The 12,791-nt window shown below is 37.2% G+C and overlaps 1 protein-coding gene across 1 annotated transcript in view; it reads right to left on the bottom strand.

Moving 5' to 3' along the window:
- The window catches only part of KIF11 (kinesin family member 11), a 65,210-nt gene that overhangs the window by 15,510 nt on the left and 36,909 nt on the right, over window positions 1-12,791 (bottom strand). The window contains exons 12-17 of the mRNA XM_033224521.1: window positions 11,511-11,699; window positions 10,054-10,261; window positions 8,906-9,078; window positions 5,796-5,921; window positions 5,560-5,718; window positions 2,895-3,001 (exon numbers count right to left, since the gene is read on the bottom strand). Of these exons, the coding sequence (XP_033080412.1) occupies window positions 2,895-3,001; window positions 5,560-5,718; window positions 5,796-5,921; window positions 8,906-9,078; window positions 10,054-10,261; window positions 11,511-11,699 (962 nt within the window). The remainder of the gene's footprint in view (window positions 1-2,894; window positions 3,002-5,559; window positions 5,719-5,795; window positions 5,922-8,905; window positions 9,079-10,053; window positions 10,262-11,510; window positions 11,700-12,791) is intronic.

The following is a 12,791-nucleotide window of genomic DNA, read 5'->3' as shown; positions in this document are numbered from 1 at the left end:
GAGATTATCAGAAATAAAAGTGGATATTACATAATGATAAAGAGGTCAATTCTCCAAGGAGGTATAATAATCCTAAATGTATATGCACCCAACAACAGAGTTTCAGATACGCGAGGCAAAAACTGATAGAACTAATAAAAATAAATAAATAAATCTACAATTAGAGATTTCAATACTCCCCTCTTAGTCATTGAGAGAACAAATAGGCAGAAACTCAGGCCATGGATGACCTGAATAGCACTATCAGTCAACTTGATCAGAGTGACACATACAGAACACTTCATCCAACAAAAGCAGAATACAGATTTTTCTCATGTGGGTAGCACACAAACAAAGCATCATCAGAGTAACACTGCAAGGGCTCTAAAAACTAAATTGTCAGTGGAACCACAGCCCATAAAAGTGAGCCTGGATCTGTATGCTAAGCCTAAACAGGGTAAATGCCAGCTAAAAAATACTTAAATAGGATCCTGAATTTCCTAACATAATATCCAAAATCTTCAAGGTACAATATGGAATCACTTATCAAGAACCACAAAATCACAAGTTGAATGAGAAAAGACAATCAGTAGACGCCAACAACAAGAAAACTCAGATGTTAGAATTGTCTGGAAAGGAGTTTAAAGCAGCCATCATAAAAATGCTCTAAAAAGAAATTAAAATACTCCTGGGGGAAAATAAATCTTAGCTAAGAAACAAGGTATAAAAAAAGCAAACGAAAATTATAAAAATAAAAATAAAAAAGCAATAACTGAAATAAAACACCTCACTGAATGGATTTAACAGTAGGTTAGAGATGACAGAAGGAGACTCAGTGAATATGAAGACAGATCAATAGAATTTCCCCAATGTGAACAACAAAGAGAATATATATATTATCTATAAAAATATATTATACATATCTCCTGAGGGACCAAAATAAAAGATCTAGCATTTGTGTCATCAAAGTCATAGGGGCAGAGAAAAAAAGAGTATAGGGCTGAAAACTATTCAAAGAATTAATAGATGAAAAATTCCCAAGTTTTGGTGAAAGGCATAAGCCTACAGATTGAAGCAGCTAAACAAAACCCAAATAGAATAAACTCAAAGAAATATGAGTAGACAAAATATAATCAAGTTTCTAAAGACAAAAAAGTTTTGAAAGCAGCTGTACTGAGATTGCCTATAAGGGAACAATTACTTGAATGGCAGTGGATTTCTCATTTCATAGAGGCCAGAAGAAGAAAATGAATAGCATATTTCAAATGCTGGAAAAAAATAATTGTCAACCCTGAATTCCATAGCCAGCGAAAATACCTTTCAGGAATGCAGGGGAAATCAAGACATTCTTGGACAAAGGAAAACAGAATTTGTGTCCAGCAGACACACCCTTAAAGACTACAAGAAGTTCTTCACACTAAAGAAAGCTTGAAACTTTAGGAAGTTTAATAGGAATTAAATGGGGAAAAATAGGGTAAATATAGTATCTTTCTCCTCATGAGAATAGAATACTCTATAGGCAAAAAAACTGAAACTCAACAAATCTCCTATGTTATATGAAAATTTTTAAATGGATTATGAATATAAATGTTAAACCATAAAGTTATAAAATTCCTAAAAAAGAAAACATAGGTCTGACTGTAGTGTATGGTAAGTATGGGGAACTGGCAAGCAATGAGGCTACAAAGCAACCTTAAACTCTAATACAGGCCGGCACTGGCAAGCAATGAGGCTACAAAGCAACATTAAACTCTAATATAGGCGGGAGGCAGTGATTCACACCTGCAATCTTAGCACTTTGGGAGGTCGAGGTGGGAGATCAGTTGAGACCAGGAGTTCAAGACCAGCCTGGCCAAAATGGCGAAGCCCCATCTCTACTAAAAATACAAAAAATTAGCCAGGCATGGTGGTATGTGCCTATAATCCCAGCTACTCGGGAGGCTGAGGCAGGAGAATCGCCTGAACTTGAGAGGCGGAGGTTGCAGTGAGCCGAGATCACGCCACTGCACTCAGGCCACTGTACTCCAGCCTGGGCTACAGAGCAGGCTATTTTTGTCTCAAAAAACAAAACAGGGCGGGGCGCGGTGGCTCACGCCTGTAATCACCGGTTTGGGAGGTCGAGGCGGGCGGATCACGAGGTCAGGAGATAGAGACCATCCTGGCTAACATGGTGAAACCCAGTCTCTACTAAAAATACAAAAAATTAGCCAGGCGAGGTGGTGGGCGCCTGTAGTCACAGCTACTCGGGAGGCTGAGGCAGGAGAATGGCGTGAGCCTGGGAGGCGGAGCTTGCAGTGAGCAGAGATCGCGCCACTGCACTCCAGCCTGGGTGACAGAGCAAGACTCCATCTCAGAAACAAAAACAAAAATAAAAAAACAAAACAAAACCCTAATACAGGAATCAGCAAACTTTCTCTTGAAAAGCCAGATAGCAAATATTTTAGGCTATTGTTCAATGACTTGGATGCAATGACTCAACTTTGCCACTACAGTGCAAAGGTAGCCAAAGACAACCAAAGACAACATGTAAATAGATGGGTATGACAGTGTCCAATGAAATTATTTGCAGTAACAGGCATCCAGCCTGCTAGCCATAGTTTGCCAAACCCTGCTCTACTTAGTGTATTTTTCATCAGTAATATAGGTTAGAAATTGTGAAATTACTAGTGTGTTTTCTAAGATTGAGGAAATTCGAAAATATATTGTGGATAACAGCCAAGTTTTTCACTGTCTTAAAAGAGAGCACAAATACACAATGAAAAGACATTTATATGCATGTATATATACACATACATAATAAAATATCAACAAAATTTGAAAGTACATAGAGGAATTATTTGTACTATTTAAAGCTTTTTCTTCTGAAATAATTTCAGACTTACAGAAAAGTTTAAGAGAATTTAAAAATAGCTTACTGCTGTATATTTTCCTGGACACTACTAAGTGGTTTCTGTATATTTTCACACTTTTCCTCCAAAGCACAGAATCTCTCTGTCCAAAGATTGATTAACTGGCAAAGTTCCTGTAAGAAAAGTATGGGAAGTGAAGAGACTTAAAATTATGACACTTGAACATTTTTTATGACTGATAACAAAACAAGAAATATTGTCCATAGGTGTTAATTATATAAATTCTTGACAAGAGAGCTTTAACTCTACCTTTCTTCCACAGAGGAAAGCAGTGGAAGTGATATTAAAATGTAGGATTTTTTTTTTTTTTTTTTTGAGACGGAGTCTCGCTCTGTCGCCCAAGCTGGAGTGCAGTGGCCGGATCTCAGCTCACTGCAAGCTCCGCCTCCCGGGTTCACGCCATTCTCCTGCCACAGCCTCCCGAGTAGCTGGGACTACAGGCACCTGTCACCTCGCCCGGCTAGTTTTTTGTACTTTTTAGTAGAGACGGGGTTTCACCGTGTTAGCCAGTATGGTCTTGATCTCCTGACCTTGTGATCTGCCCGCCTCGGCCTCCCAAAGTGCTGGGATTACAGGCTTGAGCCACGGCGCCCGGCCAGGATTTTTTTTTTTTTAGAGACAGGGTCTCACTCTTGTCCAAGCTGTAGTGCAGTGGCACAATCATGGCTCACTGCAGCTTCAACCTCCTGGGCTCAAGGGATCCTCCATCCTCAGCCCCCAAGTAGTTGGGGCTACAGGCATGAGTCACCATGCCTGGGTAATTTAAACAATTTGTTTTTTTTTTGTAGAGACGTGGTCTCACTATGTTGACCAGACTGGTCTTAAACTCCTAGCCTCAAGTGATCACCCTGCCTCAGCCTCTCAAAGTGCTGAGATTACAGATGTGAGCCATCACATCCAGCCAGGATTTTTTAAAAAGTAAGTAATTAGCAAACTTTACTATTTTAGCTCTAAGTAACAAATTACTTTCAGTGTACCTCAAAACTACTCAAACAACCCCATATATCACATTATGTTTAAGACCAACTTTGACAGATATATATAGTAGCTTTTTAACTGATAACACTACTAGAAGGGAAAATTAATGTGATATACTAATGGGTCAAGCAATCCAAAAATATTATCAATTACTGGAGCTAAAAAATTTTACAGAACCTAGTTGGATCATATTAACAAAATGTAAATAGTCTTATCTTTGCTCATATTTTACATTTTTGAAAACAAGCTCTTGTAGGCATATAACATGCTACATTGCAAAATGAAGAAGCCATCCTAATGACAAAGGAAGAGCTGAAAATACATCTAACATTCTTATTCACTGTTCAGTCTGCTGGTTGGCCAGTATCTCTGAATAACACATCAGCTGACAATACATATCTAACATTCTGATTATGAATAAAGTCTGTCAGTATTTTTACTAGTCTCAAAGGTATTATCAGATTAATAATTTGAATGTTAATGCAGGTATTATCATATTTATCCATATGTAAATGTGTTCAAAGTTTTACACAATTATTTTAATAGTGCTCATTTCAAGTTCTGGAAAACCTAAGAAATAGCTCACAAACTGAACTTGCTTCCTTAAAGCCAGGGAAGCCAAACTATTCATGCTAAGATACTTTTCAGATCAGATTTTGTTTTGTTTTTTTAAACAACTGCCTAACAATTTTAAGCATTTCAAAACAGTAAATTTATAAAAAGCCTTAGATCAGCCTTAGAATATACACCTAAAAAGTTCTCAACAGGTTTAAGGGAAATAACCTATGCAGATGTATGAGAAAATGCTGCAATTTTAAGTTGCCAGAAACACACAGAAGAGACACTCAAACATGGATGCTTTTCAGGTAATACAATCACTCCCACCTTCTGTAAGATGATCTACATACTATTAGATGCTCACAAGGTCTCAGTTTCCTCATTAAATCTGACTAGTAATAGAATTTATATCTATATTGATGGGAGGAATAAACACACAGTTAATTGCTCAATAAATGTTAACTATTATAAGAGTTCAGTCATATCATAATAAGCTTATTTAATAAAACTTTAGACAGTCATTATTAAAGTCTTAAGAATACCAGAAGCTGTTTTTCATATATCTGATATTTATAGATTATGGTTTGAAGGCTTGGTTTTGGTTTAAAGCCTCATATAATGAGGAACAGTTTACAGGGAAGATAAATCATGAATTACATTTATAATCAATAAGAATTATAAATTTTATCAATTTACTATGTTTTAAATGTCTATCAATGAGATAGAAATAAGAGAAAAGTAGGACTTGGTTTATGAAAGACAACTATCCATGCCATCCTAGAAAGAAGCAACTTAGCAGGTTTTAATGTAGATACATGTTCACTTTAAATGTTATAACCATTCTTCTCTAAAGGTATGTTTCTCCAGATTCATCTTTCATCTCGATGTGAGAAAAGGACTGTTTTGTCATATTGTGGTTCTGCATGGGGTTCTAGATGTAGCAAAACTTCAAATATTAAGAGAAGTATTCTCAATTGCTTTACAATAATTACTGTTATAAGCAACAGTGGCTATGGTATTTTCAGGTTTCCGGTTTTACAGTATTCAGATTGTATAACATAGATTAATTATCACATTATATCAAATCATCCTAAAACTCTCTTTCTGTACTCCCCAAGTCAGCTAAACAACATACCTGGGAATGGGTCTGCTTTATGGTCTTCAGATCTTCAGTTAGGTTTCCACATTGCTTCTGTGACTCAACCAAGGAAGAAATGGTATTTTCTTGTAGTTCGTGTAGATTGTTACACAGTATACTGAGAAAGCCATCTAGTTCCTTTTTTTGATCTTCTATCTTTGAAGAAACAAAAATGAGTTTCCTTCTTAAACAACACATCAATTTTGAGATATTAAGAACATAGCATTTGTTACCTTATCAGCCACTGTCAATGAAGTCTTGAAAATATGCTTCAGTTGACTATTGATTTTCAGTATAGACACCACAGTTGGGGATAAAATCGTTTCCAGTGAAGTTAGAAGATCAGTCTTGAGTACATTCTGGTTTTAAAAATAAACAAATAGGTCTTCAAAAAGAATATTTCCACTTCTATAAACCTTTCTAAATGATATCTTAAATACTTTGGTAGCTAAATATTCACATTAAAATTCTCAATTTCCATTCTCCATTTTTCTTTCTTTCTTTTTTTTTTTTTGAGACAGAGTCTCATTCTGTTGCCCAGGTTGGAGTACCATGGCAAGATCTCAGCTCACTGCAACCTCTGCCTCCTGGGTTCAAGCGATTATCCTGCCTCAGCCTCCCGAGTAGCTGGGATTACAGGCACCTGCTACCATGCCTAGCTAATTTTTGTATTTCAGTAAAGACAGGGTTTCACTGTGTTGGCCAGGCTGATCTCGAACTCCTGACCTCAGGTGATCCACCCACCTCGGCCTCCCAAAGTGCTGGGATGAGCTACCGCACGAGCCAGAACAATTTCTTAATAGTTTAATGAAATAGAAGTCAGAAGAATTCAAAGGAGAGGAAAATGACAGTCAATAAGATTTCAGCACTCCAAATAAAATAAATTTTTAAAAACCTACAGGTATACTTTAAGAAAATAAATTTCAAACAAGTTTAGGTTACCAGTCAAAAAGGCTGAGACCAAGTAGTCACCAAGATTAGCCCTTGGGCTGGAAGTGTTTAACTCTGAAGATCTGAGATGACTTATATCCTACTGTATCAGAAGAACTTGTGAAACATGTTGTTCTTGTCAAGAAATGGGAAAAATTAAGAATGTAGTACAGATTGGAAATATTTATAAAAAGAAAAAAAATCCTGATCTAAGCTCCTTTTGGTAGGATAGGGCTGAGGAAGTATAACAGAAATACATTAGTAAATACTTATAGGCCTACTGGCATTCTTTTGGAAAGAAGAGCTAGCATATCAATTTCAACTAATTTTGTGAGAGCAACATTACTCTCTTCTTTTAATTCAAGCAAAAATCGTAACTTGGTAAGTAGAAATCTATCAGTTCAGGCATAGCTTATTTTATTGTGCTTCACCCTACTATGCATCACAGATACCAAATTTTTACAAATTGAAGGTTTGTGGCAACCCTACCTTGAGCAAGTCTATCAGTGACTTTTTTCAAATATCATGTGCTCACTTTCTGTCTCTGCATCACATTTTGGTAACTACTGTAGTACTTCAAACTTTTTCATTACACATTGTGATCAATGATCTTTGATGTTACTATTATAATTGTCTTGGGCTACCGTAAACTGTACCCCTATAAGACAGCAAACGTAATTGATAAACGTTGTTTGTGTTTTGATTGTCCCACCAGGGGTCTGCTGGAATCACAGGCGTGAGCCACTGTGCCTGGTCAACATAAACTTTATATGCCCTGGGAAACCAAAAAATTCATGACTTGCTTTACTGTAATATTCACTTTATTGCAGTAGTCTGGAAGCAAACCTGCAACATCTCTGAAGTATGCCTGTATATATAGAGACCACCATTTAATGAATGAATCAATATTTGAAAAGTTAGTACTGACAGGGTATCTTTTAACACTGTCAAATTTGGGTGATTGAGAAAACCTATCAAATAATGTCATCTAAGCAATGAATTGAGGCAGAGGGTCAGCTAACATTTGTAGTATTCACTTGGAAAATGTTTAATAAATATTGTTAAACTGAAAAAGGGAGGCAAAGACCCTGCACAAAGAAAACAAATTATATGGCTAAGAACTTCCTAGACCAACCATACAATTTTAAAATAAAGACTATATAGACTATATCTAAATCAAGTATGAAGGAGGTAATATGAAGTGCAATTAGATGAGTGACTTCCATAGAACTGTGGAGAAAAGATATACAGTAATGGCCCAGAAGAGCATAGCCACACAGATCTAACCCTAAAAATTGTTATGTGTTCCCAGAATTCTAAAAGATACTTTTCTTGCACTATTATTACTATCATATATTACTGTAGCTTTAAAATTAACTACCCAATATCCCCTTCTGGTTGGGTCCAGGACCCCTGAGGAAAGAGTGACTTATCAATTTCTGGGCCAACTAACAAGTCCCTTGCTATCATGTGGTGCTAAACTTGCCCTTTAGTCATTAGAAGCCTCACTAATAACTCCTACTCCTAATGTTACAAGACATGAGTGAAAAAGGTTTCAAAAGTTAGTTCCATACATTTGAAAATAATCTTTCTGGGAGAGAATAAACCGTGGAGAGATCTGTCTTTAAAAATATAGACATACTCTCGGCCGGGCACGGTGACTCACGCCTATAATCCCAGCACTTTGAGAGGCTGAGGTGGGTGGATTGCTTGAGCTTAGGAGTTCGAGACCAGCCTGACCAACATGGTAAAACCCCATCTCTACTAAAAAAAATACAAAAATTAGCCAGGCATGGTGGCACATGCCTATAATCCCATCTACTCGGGAGGCTGAGGCAAGAGAATCGCTTGAACCCAAGAGGCAGAGGTTGCAGTGAACCGAGAAAAGGAGAGGCTAAAAAAAAAAACAAAAACATAAAAATAAAGAAAAGGAGACGCTGGCTGGGCACGGTGGCTCACGCCTGTAATCCCATCACTTTGGGAGGCTGAGGCGGGTGGATCACGAGGTCAGGAGATCAAGATCATCCTGGCTAACACAGTGAAACCCTGTCTCTACTAAAAATACAAAAAATTAGCCAGGCGTGGTGGCGGGCGCCTGTAGTCCCAGCTACTCGCGAGGCTGAGGCAGGAGAATGGCATGAACCTGGAAGGCGGAGCTTGCAGTGAGCCAAGATGGTGCCACTGCACTCCTGGGCGACAGAGCGAGACTCCATCTCAAAAAAAAAAAAAGAAAAAAATATATATATATGTACTCTCACAGTGACTCGTCTATGACTGTGTCTAGCAAAGCTTAAGATGAAAGAATAGCAGTTAACATTGTTTATGAAGATTTATCAAATGTAACCCTTCAAAATATTTTATCAAATACTTATCAAATGTAACCCTTCAAAAATATTTTAAAGGATGTACTAACAATCAGCTCCTGTAGTACAGTTTTACTTTCTGCTGCTAATGATTGTTCTTTTAGTATCATATTAAAAATCTGAGAAACATGAGTAGACACATTTTCTGGAATAGATGTGAGAGATCCAAGTGCCACTGTAGTAATGGTATCTAATGCAGAGACACTGGAAGACAGCAGATTACCTATAACAAACAAACAGAAAAAAAACAGAAAGATGTAAACTTTGACATAAATATATTTGATATAAACATATATATACACATATATATTAAATACAGTTCAAACCATTTCAAAGAAGTTGGCAAAAGTATACCCTTGTAGAGTTTGTAATAACGAGCCTAAAAGAACTGGCTCACTACATAAGCAAGGAAATATTTAAATATACATTACATATTTTCCATAGTGCTCTGTAAGCCCTTAACATATTTGTAAGTGTATCAGACCCATAACTGTAATTCATAGTGCACAAAGAATTAGAATATTCTACAATTAATCTCTGACTAAAAATAATATACAGAATTATGGTAAGTTTACAGAAAAAAAGAAAAACTGGAAATCAATACCAAAATGTATTGATTGTGCTTGGCTTAATGAGACTAGAGTCTAGATGATTTTTTTAATTTTTATATTTCTGGATGTCCAAATTTCCCATAATGAAGATAGTATTTCACATTAAATAAACATGCTTTTTTCTAAAGGGACATAACAGAATAGTTAAAAACAATGAGACACAAACATATTCTGACAATATAGCAAACCATCAAGATATACATGCCCCCACCCCAAATAAAAAGTTGCAAAATGTTTATGCACAGAAAATTTCTAGAAAAAGGCCCAAGAAATTTAACCTACAGTGAATGACCCAGGGACAGGAGCCAGAGTCAGGGAAAAAGAGGACTTCTACTTCTAACGTTTATATACTTAGTTACTTAATAAATTAACATTTTATAGAAAACAGAAGGGAGCGTGGGGAGGGAAAAAGATTTGTTTTAATTCAGAGACAGTAAAGCATTAATCTTCAGCCTGAACAAATAGTTTGTGCATGGTAGAGAGTATTGGTGATACTGTCATCTATGTTTCACAAAATTGAATTATCAGTTTTGAAATCAACACCACACTTAACACATCAAGACTAGAACAGAACAGCCTGAACTTACCAAATAAGGTCTTATGTACTTCTAGCATGGCCTTTTGTTTTGAGCTACCATCCTTAATTAATTCTTCCATATTATTAAACAGACTATTCAGGTTTTTGCCAAAAATATCCTGAGCTTCTGCATTGTGTTGGTCAACTGCCTTCTTACGATCCAGTTTGGAATGGAGATCAGATACATCTTTTGTAGTTTCTTCAACTGTGTTAAGCAGCTGTATTTTTAAAAATAAGTGTTAGACAAAATGGATATGATGAAAAGAATCTAATGAAAGTATCTACATAAGGATTTATCTTGATAAGAACTAGTAAATTTTCCAGCCTGACCAACATGGTGAAATCCTGTCTCTACTAAAAATACAAAAATTAGCCGGGCATGGTGGTACACACTTGTAGTTCCAGCTACTCAGGAGGCTGAGGCAGAAGAATTGCTTGAACATGGGAGGTGGAGGTTGCAGTGAGCCAAGATTGTGCCACTGTCACTCCAGGCCAGGCGACAGACAGAGAGACAAAGCAAGAGTCTGTCTCAAAAAAAAAAAAAGTACAACTAATAAAAAATTGAATACCTTCAACATCTTTCATCATTAGAACATACTAAATTTCTTTTTTTTTTTTTTTTTTGAGACAGAGTCTTGCTCTGTTACCCAGGCTGAGGTGCAATGGCATGATCTCAGCTCACTGCAACCTCTGACTCCTGGGTTCAAGCAATTCTCTTGCCTCAGCCTCCCGGGTAGATGGGATTATAAGCATGTGCCATCATGCCTGGCTAATTTTTGTATTTTTTTTTAGTAGAGATGGGGTTTTACCATGTTGGTCAGGCTGGTCTTGAACTCCTAACCTCAAGCAATCCACCCACCTCAGCCTCCCAAAGTGCTGGGATTACAGGTGTGAGGTGAGACTGTGCCCGGCCAGAACATACTCAATTCTTAATGACTAATTAGGTTCAATCATCCCCACAAAGAAAAAGCATCACAACATCACATTCTAAATGTCTACAAAATATATTATAAAGTTATGTTCTATTTTCTTTTTTCTTTTTTTTTTTTGAGACAGAGTTTTGCACTTGTTGCCCAGGCTGGAGTGCAATGGCGCGATCACGCCCAGCTAATTTTATATCTTTAGTAGAGATGAGTTTCTCCATGTTGGTCAGGCTGATCTTGAACACCTGACCTCAGGTCATCCGCCCGCCTCAGCCTCCCAAAGTGCTGGGATTATAGGCATGAGCCACCACGCCTGGCTAAGTTATGTTCTATTTTCCAAACTCCAGGAGCAGGAGTAGTTTTTTCATAAGTCAACATCTCCACTAAAAAAAATATGGATGAAATAGTAAAATAATATTTTTTAAATGGACAGAAATACCATTTTGGGTGAATAAACAGAATATCATAATTAATGCTTAAGCACAGACATTATTTCTATTCATTCTCTATTTAATATGAGTATAAATCAATGCAAGGGACAAACCTTGCTGGCAGCATCATGAAGTTTCTCCTCAGTACTTTCCAAAGCTGATGTGATATATTCTTCTTTAACAAGTTGTAATTTAGTTTCTTGCAAATGTTTCTGAGTGGTTTCAAGTTCTTGTGTTTTATTTTGCAGGTCAGATTTACACTGGTCAAGTTCATTTTTATTATCCATAAACAACTCTGTAACCTAAATATAACGTAGAATTTAAAAAATGCTGATCTGGTTGGTAGGGTATCTGGCTAGTTCATAAGATGAGAAAAATGAAACAAATTATTTCCATGCAAAAGCTGTAACAAGTTACCCAGTAGATTAACACAAATATGTCATCTGGTTTCTTTCTGCAATCTTACTCAACACTTTGAGATTAAACAATAGGTTTGGGGTAGTACTATTAATTCTTCAGGTTCCTTCAACATTGCCAATGGATTTGAATATAACAGTGTTAATGTGGCCCGGCAAGGTGATTCACGCCTGTAATTCCAGCACTTTGGGAAGCCAAGGCAGGAGGATCACTTGAGCCCCAGAGTTTGAGACCAGCCTGGGCAACATAGCGAGACTCCATCTCTACAAAAAAATAAAATAATTAGCCAGGTATGGTGGTGCATGCCTGAAGTCCAGCTACTCAGGAGGCTGAGGCAAGAGAGTCGCTTGAGACCAAAAGTTTGAGGCTGCAGTAAGATATAATTATGCCACTGCACTGTAGCCTGGGCATCAGAGCAAGACCCTGTCTCTAAAAATAATTAAAAATGGCCAGGCATGGTGGCTCACGCCTGTAATCCCAGCACTTTGGAAGGCCGAGGCGGGTGGATCATGAGGTCAGGAGATTGAGACCATCCTGGTTAACACCGTGAAACCCCGTCTCTACTAAAAATACAAAAAATTAGCTGGGCGCAGTGGTGGGTGCCTGTAGTCCCGGCTAGTCAGGAGGCTGAGGCAGGAGAATGGTGTGAACCCAGAAGGCGGAGCTTGCAGTGAGCTGAGATCACGCCACACTCCAGCCTGGGTGACACAGTGAGACTCTGTCTCAAAAATAATAATAATAATAATTATTATTATTATTAATAAATAAAGGTATTAATATGAGAGTGGCCCTGAAAGGTCAGGCCTCTTGCCTACCCTAGTTATATTACTTTTCTTTAATATCCAGTCTCTCCCAATATCTGTATTCCTTCATCTGATAAACATGTTAACAAAAATGCTTCAGCATTCACTATCAAACAATTCAGTTAATTTTTTGTAATGTTTCACTAATATAAGCTGTCAGCTTTTTTGATTTGA

The sequence above is a fragment of the Trachypithecus francoisi genome, unplaced genomic scaffold, assembly GCF_009764315.1.
Source record: "Trachypithecus francoisi isolate TF-2019V2 unplaced genomic scaffold, Tfra_2.0 Contig01436, whole genome shotgun sequence".
In the NCBI taxonomy this organism is placed as follows: domain Eukaryota; kingdom Metazoa; phylum Chordata; class Mammalia; order Primates; family Cercopithecidae; genus Trachypithecus; species Trachypithecus francoisi.
This window is presented reverse-complemented; position numbering and strand designations above follow the sequence as displayed.